A 14,443-nucleotide genomic window follows, 5' to 3' on the forward strand; every position below is an offset into this window, starting at 1 on the left:
AACATATGGGTGATCTGGGGAGGCAGAAGAAAGTGTTGCCAATTGTGAAGCACAAGCCGTCCCAAATCTAACACGGGCACAATGACACAACCCGGTCTGTGGGCGTAGGATGGTGCTGGGGGGAGGCTGGAGAGGAGGCTGGTGTGAGCTGGGGCTGGGCATGGGGGCTCTGGGCTCCGCTGGGGAGACGGGGTCCCGCTCCCGTCTTGGGAAGGCAGGTCGAGGGAGGTGATTCTCCCCCTCTACTCCATTCTGGTGAGACCCCACCTGGAGTACTGCGTCCAATTCTGGAGCCCCTGCTACAAGAAAGGTACGGACGTGCTGGAACGTGTCCAGAGAAGGGCCCCGAGGATGATCAGAGGGCTGGAGCACCTCTCCTGTGAGGACAGACTGAGAGAGTTGGGGTTGTTCAGTCTGGAGAAAAGCAGGCTCCAAGGAGACCTTATCGTGGCCTACCAGTATCTTAAGGGGGCCTACAGGAAAGCTGGGGAGGGACTTTGTAGGATGTCGGGTGACGGTAGGACTAGAGGGAATGGATTAAAACTAGAGATGGGTCGATTCAGACTGGACGTTGGGAAGAAGTTCTTCATGAGGGTGGTGAGACACTGGAACAGGTTGCCCAGAGAGGTGGTGGAAGCCCCATCCCTGGAGGGGTTCAAGGCCAGGCTGGACGGGGCTCTGAGCACCCTGATCTAGTGGGAGGTGTCCCTGCCCAGGGCAGGGGGGTTGGAACTGGATGATCTTTAAGGTCCCTTCCAACCCTGACAATTCTATGATAAATCAGCACAGCTCAGTCCCCTTGGCGGGGGTTTGCCCACCCCGGGGGTGGGGTGGGCAGGAGGGTGTGCGGGTGTCTGGGGGGAGGCTGCCGCTCCCCGGCTTTTGCAAGCACCGAGTCAGCGGCGTGACGGAGCCCCGCGTCCCTCCTCTCCCTTCCCTGGCAGGAGGGGGCTCGTGGGGCGATCCAGGCCTTTGCATCCCTCCTCCTCTCTCCGCCAGCCTGGGGCTCGGGGTGTGGGGGCGGGGGGCAGCCGCTGGCGTGGGGCTGCCCTGTGGCATCTCCGACTCGCCCGAGAGCATCCCGCGGGATGATGAACCTTAAAATCCGCTGCAGGCTATGGCTGACCTGATTCCCAGGGGGGCTGTGGAGCTTCGTCATCTGTTGCTTGCAGCCTGGGCGCAGATGGGCTGATGAGGGGGGGGTGTTAAGTGTGGGAGAGGGTGTGTGGGGACCCCCACCCTGTGCTGCCCTGGTACCCCCAGCCCCGGGCGGCGCGGGTCCCCGCGCCGCCCGGGGCTGGGGGTACCAGAGCAGCACAGGGTGGGCTGTGACCCCCATCGCGATGTCCATCCCTCCATGGGATGAGCCTCCTGCCCCCCACGTTAGGACAAACAAGAGATTCGGGGGGGGTTAGGGGGGGTGGTGGGGAGGGGGGGAAGGTCCAGCTCAGCTTCGCTCCCCGCAGATTTCTGCGAAGCGGAAAACAAATGCTAATTACGCCGCGTAATTAGCGAGATGCCGCATCTATTTTTAATCAGCTTTGGAAGACAGATTCTTCCTTCCGCTCACCGGCGGCCCCTCCTGTGGCGGAGCGGTGCTTTGCTTTGGGGGACCCTCCGGTGGGAAATCGGTTGCTCTTCCCTTCTCCCGCACCCTTGGGATGGGGCTGGGATCCCTCCTGGGATGCCCAACCAGAGGAGCATCCCCTCCTTTCCCACCCCACCCCCCCAAAAAAAAAAAACTTCTTGGCTCCCCCTGAGATGCCAGCCCCTCCGTGAGGGATGGATGGAGAGGGAGGAGGAAACCAGCTCAGCTCTGTCAAGGTGCCATTCGGCAGCAGCTGGGAAAATCGCAGGAGGAGGAGGAGGAGCACGGGAAAAGGTTGCAAAAATATTCTGAGAAGGCGAGACTTTGGGGGCGGGGGGGGGGTGTGGGGGCAGCCCCGCTTTCCCAGCAGCTCCCTGCCCCCCGGCGTGGGTGGGATGGGGTCTCCCCGCTGCTGGGGGCTGCCCGGTGTCAGCCCCGGCTGAGGAAGGGTCGCTTCAGAGAGCTGCAGGGTGCAAAAAGACAACTTTGCGTCTCTCTGCTGAACGTTTCAGAGCCAAGTGCCATTTACAGCGGATATTTACATCCGCGGCGGGGGCCGGGGTGGGGGGGTTCCTGCTCCTGCAGGTTGTGACACACGTGGCCTAAAGCCACGTGTGAGAGGGTGGGATGTTCGTGGGACCCCCGGAGAGCAGAGCTCTGCAGCAGCTCAGAAAGATTCAGAATTAATCAGGATTCTTCCAAAATTGCTCTAAAGCTAAGCCTTGGGGTGGGATGCTGCGGGGCTGGCAGGGAGCAGCTGCTGCGAAGGACCGATCCTTCAGCGGGAATGGGGGCTCATCCCTCCCCGGGGACCCCGGCGTGCCAACAGCATGGCTCGGGGGACGAGGAGACTTTACCTGTCTCCAGCCAACGGCACGTTTGCTCTCCCAGCGCCTTTTGGGTGGAGGCAGCTTCATACTGGGCAAGGGGTGTCCTGTGGTGTCCCGCTGGGGTGAGTCCTGACCCGGGGTGTTCCGTGCGACACCCCCGTGTGGGTTGTGGCTACGGCAGCGCAGAGACGGGCAGGAGCTCGCAGCCTGAGCCTTTGGAGACCCTGGGGAGGTTTCGCAGCCTGGCCGAGGTCTGAGCCGCCGTGGCCTTGCCCGGAGCCGTGGCCGGCTCGCTCAGGAGGTCTCAGAGCTGCTGTCTTAGGGCAGACTTTTCATGTTACGGATTTATTACTTCTGTTGTAGGAACAGTCTCTGTGAGGTCCTGGAAAAAGAAGATGCCTGGCCAGAGGCTTGTCTCGCTGTGCTAAACAGATTTCACGCTCCTCCAGCCCCGCGGCGCAGGAAGGACGGGCCGGGGCTGTGCTCTGTGCCCACGGGCACCAGCCGGGGCATCTCTGGCTCCGCTTCAGCGGGGCCCTGGCCAGGTCTGGTTGGGTTTCCCGGGGGGGAGGAAGGGCTCAAGGAAGCCCCTTCCTCAGCTGCCCCTGGAAAGGGTGCCGGGGCAGTGCCGCAGCCGCGCTGCAGAGGTGTGGGGAGATGGTGCTCTGCCAGCGAGGGCTCCTGAGTGGCATTTGAGGGACGCTCTGTCACAGCCGTGACTCACGCCGGTGACCGGAACGGTCTGTTGGCCTTGACTTTGTGCCCGGGGTCGTGTCCAGCCGCCTGCAGTGACCCAGCCGGTCCCCGCGCTCCCGCAGCAGCGGCTCGGCTGTGGCACCCGCAGCCCTGGGTGCCCTGCAGCGCCGGGGCCCTGCTCCCCCTCCTGCCCTCTCGCTGCAGGGGGGGACACCGATGCTTTCCCTCCCCGAGTCGGGAAATCCCCCCGGCTCTGCCCGGTGCCCCGAAGCGCAGTGTTTGGCTGCCTGCCTCCCCGCGCTCTTCCTCCTGCCATGCCTCGCCGAGCAGCCTGCCGGTCGCTTGCTGGGGGCCGGGTCCCCAGGGGAGCGTGGGGCCAGTGTTCGGCAGCCCCCGCCGCAGCGGGGAGCCTGTGCGGGCGGCCGCCCCGGTGCTCAGCGCCGGCTGGGCTCCTCGGCCCCGTGCTCGCTGCTCGGGGCGTTCACGTGCGGGTTGGAGCTGCTGCCTGAGCCCCCAGCGCTGCAGGGCTCCCCGGCCCTGGGGAGGACGATGCCAGCTCTCCAGACCCCACCCGGCAGCCGTGCTGAGGAGGGGGAGGATGCTTCAGCCTGTACGCCCCTCTCTTTCCCCACCCCATCGCCTCCAATTTTTGTGAAATGAAGATAAAGAGCGTTTTCTGTAGGCGTGTGCCGACGTGTCTGTCGTTTCCCTGAGACAGCCCTGCCCGTGCTGGGAGCCGAGCCCCCCACGCTGCTCCTGGGGGCTGTGCCGGCTGCGCAGCGCTCCGTGGCTCATGCGTGTTTACTCTGAGTCTCATGGAGCCACGTGCTCCCGGCATGCCGGCGCGGGCCAGGCGTACGGCATGACACGCTCGCTACTAATTAATCTAACTGCATGTTATTAAGTGCCTAGCGCGCCTTTGGCGCTGCATAATAAAGATGCTCTGGGATGTTTCTGGACCCGGCGCTGCAGCTCTGCTCGCAGGTGGCCAGTCCCCTCCGGGGGATGCGTGTCCCGGGGCCCTCCCGCGCAGGGCAGGGATGCGGGAGAGGCCGTCTCGGGACATGTTGTCTCTCTGGTTTTCGTGGGTGTTTTTGCTATAAAATACAGCCAGTTTAATTTTTCATCTAGCCCATCACCTCCTCTCACCTCTGGCAAGCCCTTGGTGGAGCTGAGCTGTGCCGAGGGGTGGGGAGAAAAGGATGGGCAGCGGGGTGCGAAATGCCTGCGCGTGAGAGTGGTTTCTCTTCCATGTGAGTTGCTGGCGAGAAGTCGGATCAGAGCTGTAAATCCCAGCTGTATCCTGCCCTTAAGAACTCTCCCTCGCCCCCGTCAATATTTCTGAGCCATCTCCCGAGGCGTGGGGCCTGTCCTCACGCAGCCCAAGATCTCCATCTGCTCCGCCGCTCTAAAAGCCTCCCGGATTTAGTGCACCCGGCGCTGGTGCGGGTAACGCTCTCCCTTATCCCTGCGCTTGCAGGGGATGCTGGGCTGGCTGTCACCGGCAGTTTCTGGTTGCAGGGCGAGGTGTCAGGATCGGTGCGTTTTATTGATGGGTTCGTGTTGCTCATCTCCTCGCGCAGGATCCTCCCTCCCTGCCCGCCGCCGGGGCTGCCATTGCTGCAGTGGCAGCAGCGCTGGGACGCGCAGGTCGCACGCCTGGAGCTGCCGCTGTGCGCGGAGCGGGACAGGCAGGGACGGCCCTGGGGCTGTTCTGCCCCCTCCTCACTGCCCGAAGTGGCCGTACGCAGTGGGGCAGACGCGGGGGGGTGGTGCCCCGATGCCCATGTGGGGCTGAGAGGCAGATCGAGGGCCCCCTGGCAGCCTCGGGGAGCCTGGGAGGTGATGAGCCGGGAGGTTTGTTGCCCTTCTCCTGACGCAGGATCTCGGCTCCTCCAGCTCCAGCCCCCTCGAGCAGCATCCGCAGCCTCCCACCCGCTCTGCCCCTGCGTCCCGCCGCCGCGGGGAGCGAGACAGCCCCGCTTTAATCGTTGCAATGTTTGCCAGCTACCAGCAGAAAAAACATATATGCCCGTTAGTGTAATTTTGGGTTTGTTTTTTTATTGCAGTTTAAATTGTAGTGCAGCACAAGCCTCCAGCTGAGGGTACCGCATCCCTCTCCTGCGGTAGCGGCTGGGCTCTGTAGCTTTATCTCGGCGCCTGGGGTGGCTGGGTGAAGCCGAGAAGACGGTTGTCGCCATGGGCAGGGCCCTGCTCGGAGCCGGGGCAGGACCAGGTGGGCTGGCGGTGGCTGAGAACAATCCAGGAGCTGCCACCCATTCCCTGGGTAAAAATAGCATTCCCCTTGCAAAGATGTAGGCTGTTCCCAGTGACACGAAACCAAGCAGCCTGTCCTTGGAGCAGCTGGTTTTCGGGGGCGGGGGGGAAGGGGATGGTGTCTGCGTCGCCGGAGAGGGCTGAGCTCCGCTCCGGGGCCGGGGAGGAGAGCGGAGCTGCCTGGGGAAGGCGTTTCTGGCTGGAGCTCTGCAACGCTGATGCCTTTGTAAGGCTGTCAAGATGCCGGTCTAAATCAGCTCTGCACCTGGGGAGGATCTGGGGCATCGTGGAGCGGGGAAACTCTTGGTTGCACCGTTCACTTCAGCACCCCTTCTGTGTCCTCTGGCATCGCGCCCCGGCTTTAATTCCTGTGCCTGTGCTGCTCCCCATCCTGCCCACCTCCAGCCTTGGCAGCCCATCTGCGCCTCCTCTCTAATCACCTGCAAGAGTGACTGATGAGCGGCATCTTACACTCAGCCTGTCCCCCGCGGGGCTCTGTAAATCGCCCTAAAACGGTTTTGATGTCATCATTTTACCTCTTGCCCCAAGGAGGATTCCTGACGCTGACCATCCTCTGCCAAGGGTACCCGGCGCTCGTAATTCTGCATCTGCTTCTGCCCGTGGCTGGTGGACAGAAAACAGGCCAGATCCCCAAACCTGCAGTTTGGCTTGAGGCATCCCCCGTCTCTCCCTCGCCCGGTTCGCTGTCGGCTGTGTGGTTATGTGTGGTTGTGACTCGTGTGGTTACGTACTCGTATGGTTACTCGTATGCTGAAATACATAACCATACTTGGCTGTCTGGGTATGACTCGAGAGATTCCTCAAAGGCCCTGGAGCAGTCGCAGGAGCAAACCCTCCCAAGGAAAAGAGGCTTTTTGAGGGTGGCAGGTGCCAGGTGAATCACAGAATCGGCATGGTTGGAAGGGACCTTTGAGATCATCGGGTCCAACCATACACACACCAAAAAACCAAAAAAAACCCCAAAAAAATAACCAACCAAAAAAAAAAAAACCCACAACAAACAACCTACAATCTCTGCCACTAGAGCATGCCCTGAAGTGCCAAATCTACACGTTTCACGTTTCTTAAATACCTCTAGGGATGGTGACTCAACCACCTCCTCCCTGAAGGAGAGGGACACCCTGGGGTGGCTGTTCCCTGTCAGAGGGAGATGCAGGAGGTGGTGGGACGGCTCAGGGATGCCGTTTGCAGAGGCTGCAGTTGGCTGTAGCTGATGCTCGGGAAGATGCAGCACAAGCGGCCGTGGGAGCCTCCCCCCTGGCCCCCGCCAGCCCCGGAGCTGAGCCCCACCGGGCACAAGCAGCCAGGGCTCTGTGTCCCTCCGGGCTGTGTCACCGCGTCCTTGCTCTTAGGGAGGAAGGAAGGGGAGTGCTGGTGTCCCCAGGGGCTGCGTGGTGCCCGAGGCAGCAGCACTGAATGGGACCCAGACAGCTGCCCTTCCCAGCTGCGACGGGATGGGGGGAGTCACGGGTGCGGGGAATTGTTTCTGGCTGGTTATAAGGAGTAAATCACGGTTTTCCTGCTTGTATCCGACACTGAAAGCAGTGTATCTGCCAAGTCTGTTCTGCAGCAGGTGTGCAACAAGGGGGAATTTGTAGCAATTACTCGGGAACAGCACACGCCGCCGTGCCGCCAGGTCCTCGTGTCCGTGACGCAGGGGTGGCCTCCAGCCACGCGCCCCAGCGTCACCCCCGCGCTCCGATGTGTCCTCTACAGTGACGCTTTCCAGGAACGGGCTCCGGAGTCCAGCCCCGCTTCCCCAGGGACGAGTGAGATGCCCTGAGCGTGGCTTCTGCCGCACCGGGAACGTTCGCTGCAGGGAGCCGACGGGCATCGGGCACTGCGGGGTGTCACTGTCCCCGCCAGCGCGGCAGGGGCGGCCCGAGGGAGCTGAGCTGCCAGCCTGCGTCTTGGGGGGAAAAAAAACATAATCAATTTGTATGACGGGGTTGCATAAACTTGGGAGAGATGTGGTCTAACGCTCCAGGAGGAGAAGGGGGGGTGGCTGAGCAGGCGCCGAGGGGATCCAGGCAGAAATTCTTGCTTTAGGCAGGCAAAACCCTCCCATGCAGAAAATTGGGCTCCCGAGCATTGGCAGCTCAGGGAACCGACACATTGAAAAGACCCCGGTGTCTTTCTTCACTCTTTATTGTGTAAAAATAAAGTCAACAATTCATGTAATCTCGGCAATAAAATGGAAAAAGCATGAGTTTCAGTAGAAACAGTGCATTTTCAGAACTGCTGATGCGGACTGGACGCGTCGTATATCGTAACCCATTCAAAACCCAAAGGAGACAGAGCAAGTAATAGGAAAAATGTACAGCTTTGGTTAGCAAAATAATGACAAATTAAGATACATTTATTCTCTTCCCCTACTATACACTATATACATTGTGTTGACATCACACCCTTTTTTTTTTTTTTTTTTTGGCAAATCTGACGCACCTGGGACTGGAGGTTAAACCTTTTCTGTGGTCTTGTTCTCAGCAGGTTGTGCTTCTCGCTGTGCTGATGGGAGCAGGTTCTTAGGAGGAACTTAAAGTAGTAAAGTAACTAACTCACCACCTTTTTCTCTCTCTCTCTTCTTTTTTTTTTTTTTTTTTTTTTTTCTGTAAAAAGAGCACGGTTTAAAATCTGCTGCCCTGAGCCACAGTTCGCAGGAAGGTCTCTCGTTGCGGGGGGGTGTCACTGCCCGTGCTGCTCTCCGGCTGGGCGCTGGCTCCCCGGAGCGACGGTGGCCGGGCCAGCTCGGTGCCGCTGGCCCGGGGTGGCCGTGGCCTTGCCCGGCTCCCTGCGGGCTCCTCCGTTCTGCGCGTCTCTTTGCCGCATCTTTGGAGTTGGTCGGGGAGGCTCTGGAGCCCTGTGTGAATTCTCTGCCTCGTCCCCCACTGCCACCCAGGGCGGCCCTCGGGGGGTCAGTGGGGGGGGGCTGGGGGGTGATTTCGGCAATCTGTAGTACAAACCAGGAGTTTAGAAAAGGAAACCATACAAAATGCATCTATTATTTCAAAATACGCTTCTTTATCTCTTTTTTTCCTGCAGAATCTCAAAGTACTTTTTTTTTTTTCCTCAGGGAGCACTGCTTAATTCTATATTTTTTTTTTTATCTTCATAAAAATACCCTTTTTTTTTTATTGGTAATAAACTTCCCTTTACAGTAAGAGAAACAACATAGTGTATTATCAAAAGCAGAAAGGCTTCAGACTTTTCAGTGGTAGCTAAACTTCCAGGGGACGGTAAAGGCTATTTTTCACCAGCTACGGCGCGTAGGAGGCCTCGGGGGGCTGCAGACGGGGGCGGGGGGGCCGGGGGGACGTACCTGAGTGCGGCAGGTTGGGGAGCGGGGCCGGCGGGGGGGGGTGCCCGTCCGGGGGGACCCGTCCCAGTGCCCGCCGCAGCCCGGGGCTATGGCTGTGGTGCTCGGGAGCGGCGCCGGCCGGGGAAGCGGGGGTTCCCTTACCCGGGGGTGGGGGTGTGTGGGGTGTGGGAACGGGAGGTCACCCCCTCCTCGGAGCCCCAGGGGTGCAACCGGGGAGGGGATGTTGCAACCCTCCCCCGGCTCTGGGGGCACCATCCTCCCAGGGGGGCTTCAGGCCGGAGGGAGAGGAGCCCCGGGGGGGGCTCTGGTCTGGGCACCGGTGCCCAGGGAAAGTGGGGCCACCCCGGGGTAGGGGGAAAAGGCGGCAAAGCGGGGGCTGGGCCCAGGGGGGACAGCAGAGGCTGGGGGGGGGGGGGTGCAGCCACGCCAGGCCAAGGCACGCAGGCGTTGAAGGACATTGGCAAGACAGAAACCGGAGGGTCGTGGGGCTCTGGGGGCAGCCCCCACTCCTCAGGACAAGACGGGTGGCTTCGTTCTCGGTTGTTGTTTTGCGCAAAAAAAAAAAAAAAAAGAGGACAAAAAAAAAAAAAGAAAGAAAAGAACACGATGAGAAGGTTTCTCTCGCTTGTCCGTGGCCCTAGTTGAGCTGGCGACAGGCCTCGAAAGTCCACTTGGTGGCCCCGCCATAGATGTCAATGTTGGCCTCTGCCCAGGCGATGACGTTGCCGGCAAGCGCGCGGGTGCTGCAGGTGGCCAGGCTGTACACCTCCCCGGGGCTCAGCTTCCTGTCCCACACGTTGAAGTGGGCCAGCTCCCCCACGAAGGCCTGTGTGGCGTCAAACCCACCGCCCAGTGTGTCCTGCGAAGGAGCCACCGTCACTGGAGGCACACAGCTGGGCTGCCGCGTCCCACCCCGGGAGCGTCCAGCCCCTTGGGGGCACCCAGCCAAGCAGGGACCCCCACGCCCGCCCTCCCCGCCAAGCCCTTACCTGCTCTTGGCCCAGGACCAGGACCCCCTGGGGCTTGATGGGGTGGTAGGGCGCCAGGTTCTCGCCACTGCCCGTCTGCGTGCCGTCCTGGTAGGCTTCCCACACGCCATCCCGTGTGGTCCAGGTGACGCAGATGTGGTGCCACTTGCCATCGTTGATGACAAAGGGCAGTTTGGCCACCTGCAGGTGGTGGGTCAGGGTGGTGGGCACTGTGGTCCCCCATGCTGCCCCCCAGCTGCTGTCCCCCTCCCCGCCCCATGCCCTCCCCGCTCCCCAGGGCTGTACCTTGTCGTTGATGAGGATCTCCATGGGGTTGTTGCCCCACTCAATGAGCACCAGCTCGTTAGCCTGCCCAGGCACGGCGTAGGAAAAGGGGGTGCCCATGCCGGGGGAGGCATTGGACTTGATCCACATGCAGATGCTGAAGGCGTACATCTCGGGCAGGCTCTTCTTCACCTTGGCGTACATGTAGTTGGTGCGCAGCGGGAAGGTGAGCTGGAACCTGTCCGGGGGCCGGTTGTCCTTCTGGCCTGCGGGGGCACGGTGGGCTCTGTCCGGACCCCCTCTCTCCCCACTTTGGGGGTGTCCGTCCCCCCCACCCCCCCCACCCCGTTACATAACGGGCCTTGGGATGGCAGCGAGAAGCAAATCCCTTCGGCGCTGCCCGGCTCCCTAATCCCCGGCACGGGGCAGCGCCCGCAGCATCCCCGGCTCCTGCCGCCGAGCCCGCGGGCACCGTCCGGCTGCAGCCGGGGGCAAGGGACCGCTCCACGGGTGACGGATAGGACGGAGCACCCGGCCGGGGCGGCTCAGCGTCCCCCCGGCGAGAACGGGGCGCTGGGACGGGCACGGGGGAGCTCCGGGACGGCGGGGGGGTGGTGGGGGAGGCTGGCGGGGGTGTCCCGCGGGCAGCGCCCGGTACCTTTCTCCAGGTCGGTGATGCGCTGGTGCAGCGACGTGAGGGTGCTCTCGATCTTGCCGCGCTCCTCGGACTCGTTCTTGGGGTTGAACTTGCCCTCCTCCAGGCTGTTCACCCGGGACAGCACCTGCTTCTCCAGGTCGTCGATTTTGTTCTGCAGGATGTCCTTCAGGTTGTTGGTCTGGCCGGAGGAGTTCATCCTGCTGAACTGCTGCAGGGGGCGAGCGGAGGAGCGGGACGGTCACCGCCCGACCCGCCGCCGGGCTCCGGCTGCTCCGGGGGCGGCGGGAAGGGAGTGCGGGGGGGGAATGTCCCGTACCTCCAGGTTCTCCAGCCGGGTCTTGAGGGACTGCAGCGTCTGTCCCAGCTGGCTGAGGGTCTCGGTGGCGGGTGCCCGCGACAGGTCGCCCATGGTGTTCTTGGAGAAGCCGCTTTTCCTGCCGGTCCCGCCGCCCTTGGGCTCGCCGGGCAGCGCCTCCAGCACGCTCTGGCTCTCGCAGCGGCCCAGCTTGGCCGTCAGCTCCCGGATGGTCTCCTTCTGGTTCATGATGGTCTCCTTCTGCTGCAGCACCGTCTCCCGCAGCTGCAGCACCGTGCTCTTCAGCTCCTCGGCGGAACCGCCGCCCGGGGCGGTGGCGGCGCACATGTCCCCGTCCAGCGGCACCGAAGTGCAGATGAACCGCGTCTGCCCGAAGCCCTGCCCGCGGCCGCGCAGCCACAGCAGCGACAGCAGCAGGAGGAGGCGGCTGCCGGGGGCCCCCGCCGCCATCGCTCCACCGCCCGCCCCGGCCCGGCGCCGCCGCTCTCCGCCGGGCCCACTGCGGCACGCGGCCCCTCTTATAGCGCCCGGGCGGGGCCGCGCGCCCTGACGTCACGGCGCGTGGAATCCCGGCCGCGCCGCGGGGGGGGGGGGGCGTGAGGGTGTGCGGGGAGGGGGGGATACACACGGGTGCGTGTACGCGCGTGTCTGGGGGGCGCGGGAGGGGAGGGGGCGGGTGTGGGAGCGATCGTGCGCCGTCGTGAACCCCATCGAGGGGGGTGCTACAGCGAGCGGCTGCGGGGGGCGTGTGGGTGCGTGTGCGGGGGGTGCATGCGTGTGGGTGGGGTGTGCGGGGTGTGCGGAGGGTGCGTGCGGGTGCGGGGGGTGTACATGCGGGTGCGGGGGGGGTGTATGTGTGCCGCGGTGCGTGTGCGCGCGGGGCCGCGCAGGGAAGGGTCCGCCCCGCGCCCTCCGCAGGTCCGTGTCCGTGGGGGCGCCGTGTGCGGTCCGTCCCCGCGGGCTCCCGGCGCGGGGGGCGGGAGCGGTGCCGGTTCCCCGCACGGACAGGGCTGTTCCCGGCAGGGCGGCAAAGCGCCTTCTCCCCCCACCGCCGTCCCCGGGGCACCCCCGGTCGTGCCCCCCACCCCCGCCCCGCGTCGCCCCGAGCAGGGCAGCCCCGCGGCGGGGGGGGGGGGGGGGGGGAAGCAGGCCGGGGCGCTCCGTGGGGTGGGCTGTGGGGCAGCGCGGGGCTCGGGGCTCTGCCCCCCGGCCCGGCATCGCGGCGCGTCCGCAGGAGCCGTGCAGCCGAGCGGCGGTGGGGGCACAGGACAGCAACTGCTGCCGTTCTTATTCCTTCTTAATCGGGGAAAAAAACATCCCCGGGTAATATCAGGATCTGTCCTTGATGGAAACGGTTCGTGGCCAACAGAATTGCTGCTTTTCTCGTCTTCAGCACTTCAGCCAAGGCCGATTCCTCTTCAGTCCCCGAGAAGCGAGCGTGTGGCTTCTCCCGGCCGTCGTTCCCAGGCTTCCCTTGCCCAAGAGCACGGGCAGGACCCTCCCGGCCCCGCGGCCCCCGCTGCCTGAGACTCTGCTACCTGTTGGGTTTAGCCTTGTCTTCTCTCCGTGGTATCGTATCGTGCTAGGGAATACCTACACTGCTGAGAGGTTTAGCTTGCCTGGGTAAATATGCTTCTGATTATACCGTAGGTGAATTTGGTCCTCTCAGCTCAGTTCACCGCCTGCTCTACCCACCCTGCACTGCAGCAGTCCATATGGCTGGAGCATTTACATAATGCCAAGTTATTCTGTGAAATACGAAGCAATTAATTTTGATTAGTTAAGTGGGTCAGTAAAATACAAAGGCTTTCAGTCCATGGATCCGCGAAAGATGAAGCACTGCCACTCCATGGTCCTTTCCCCCTTTTATCTCCCCTCTGATGCGGGCGACGAGCCCTCGCCAGGGGCTGGAGCACACTGAGCTGCTCACAGCAGGACCTGTGACTGTGTGACTCAGTTTGATGCCTTTTCTGCTGCAGGTGTTTATCCAGCCCCAAGAGTTTTATGACACACTACCTTGGCATAGAGCGTTTCCTTCCCAAAGGTGTCTCAGCTGCCTTTGGGAGGCCCCTTTCCTCATCCAGCCGTGCTCTGCAGGTTACCGTTAAAGCAGAATTTCATGGTCAAACCCAGAGTCTTGGGGTTGTCATCAGGCAGAGCAGAAGGGGGATGGCAGGGCTGGCAAAAACACCAGTTCTCCGCCATGGCTGGGCATGGCCATTGATGCCCAGCCCAGGGAAGCTGGGGTGGCGCTGGGACAAAAGTGGCCAAGAAGTGTGGAGATGTGCCAGCTTGCCCAGCTCTCCTGCAGCACCTTTGCTGGGATCCTCTGGTGCTTTTGTCCCTGTCTCCCATCAAACCCGCCCCAGCGCTTATGGGGGCTGCAGAGACTTGTTATTTGTAGCCTTCCTGAGGCTTCTGTTTTTTCCTGCTGATCCTGCCCCTGTGCAGCAGTTCAGAGCCCCTGAAGCCCGCGAGGAGCTCAACCTGCGTGCTGTATGCTTTGCTTCTGGGAATTCTGGGGGAAAATCTGCATTTCCACTAGGTTCTGCACTTCTGGCTTTATTGCCCTGGTTACTTTTCCTCCTGTGCCGTATAGCATTTGGAATGCTATGAACGGAGCAGAGGGGAGTTAAGGAGGGGGACAGGCAGGATATGTTTTACTGGGCAAACCAGTTTCCTTTCTGTGCTGGTTTGGTTTTGGAATTGGTTTTGTTTTGTTTTGGTTTGGTTTGGTTTTCTGGTCTTTTTTTGTTTGTTTCTTGGGTGAACGGGCTGAACAGACTGCAGGGCTAATTCTTCTGCCACAGGCAGGAACGCGAACCAAAAATAATGTTGCTGCAGGCAATACAATTACACCAGTGTAGAACTGGTCTGAGAGGCAGCTGAATTGGTACCGGCTTCTGTTAACATCTGCATGGTATTGACAAAGCTGTTCATGTCACTGAACCAATTTAACTCGGAATCTTTTGTCATCCATGGTACATTATGCTGAGATGAGACCGAGGTGACAGGTGCAATAAAATAAACACTCCAATACTATGGTGATGGCGACGGTATAAATACCTAGATAGCAAAAAACAACAAAGCTGCACTACACCAGATAAGCAAAATAACCCCTGTGTCTCCTAATGCAAAGAAAGAGCTAGAAAATATGATCAAGATTTCAGCTTTCCCAGAATTACTGAATCATGCAGTAGGATCCGTTATTGCTTTTGTAGATTTAGGAGCTGTAGGGGTATAATGGAATAATGGAGCCCCTCTTATTTTTAACTCTTCTCTTGCCTCTTCCAAAGCGCTCTCTGTAGCTAGCTGATTTATCGCTGTGTAGCTGAAAAGAGCTGAGCCCAGCTATCAAGGACCCTTGGAGATGATTTAGTTCTGAACAGGAGCCAGCAGGCACATTTGTATTTGTGATGGACGAGGATGGTTTCGGATAGTTTTGGACAGTCCCGGGTGCTCCCCCCAGGGAGCAGAAGCCCCGT

The 14,443-nt window shown here is 61.3% G+C and overlaps 1 protein-coding gene across 1 annotated transcript; it reads right to left on the reverse strand.

Moving 5' to 3' along the window:
* Positions 1–7,841: 7,841 nt before the first annotated feature.
* Positions 7,842–11,467, reverse strand: NPTX1 (neuronal pentraxin 1). Its single transcript, XM_074607820.1, has 5 exons — positions 10,959–11,467; positions 10,643–10,850; positions 10,006–10,250; positions 9,721–9,900; positions 7,842–9,590 (listed from the first exon to the last, which is right to left on the reverse strand). The coding sequence occupies exons 1-5, from the start codon at positions 11,406–11,408 to the stop codon at positions 9,369–9,371; spliced, it is 1,305 nt and encodes a 434-aa protein (XP_074463921.1). The 5' UTR covers positions 11,409–11,467; the 3' UTR covers positions 7,842–9,368.
* Between the last annotated feature and the right edge of the window lie 2,976 nt (positions 11,468–14,443).

This window comes from Larus michahellis, chromosome 14 (assembly GCF_964199755.1).
Source record: "Larus michahellis chromosome 14, bLarMic1.1, whole genome shotgun sequence".
Lineage (NCBI taxonomy): Eukaryota > Metazoa > Chordata > Aves > Charadriiformes > Laridae > Larus > Larus michahellis.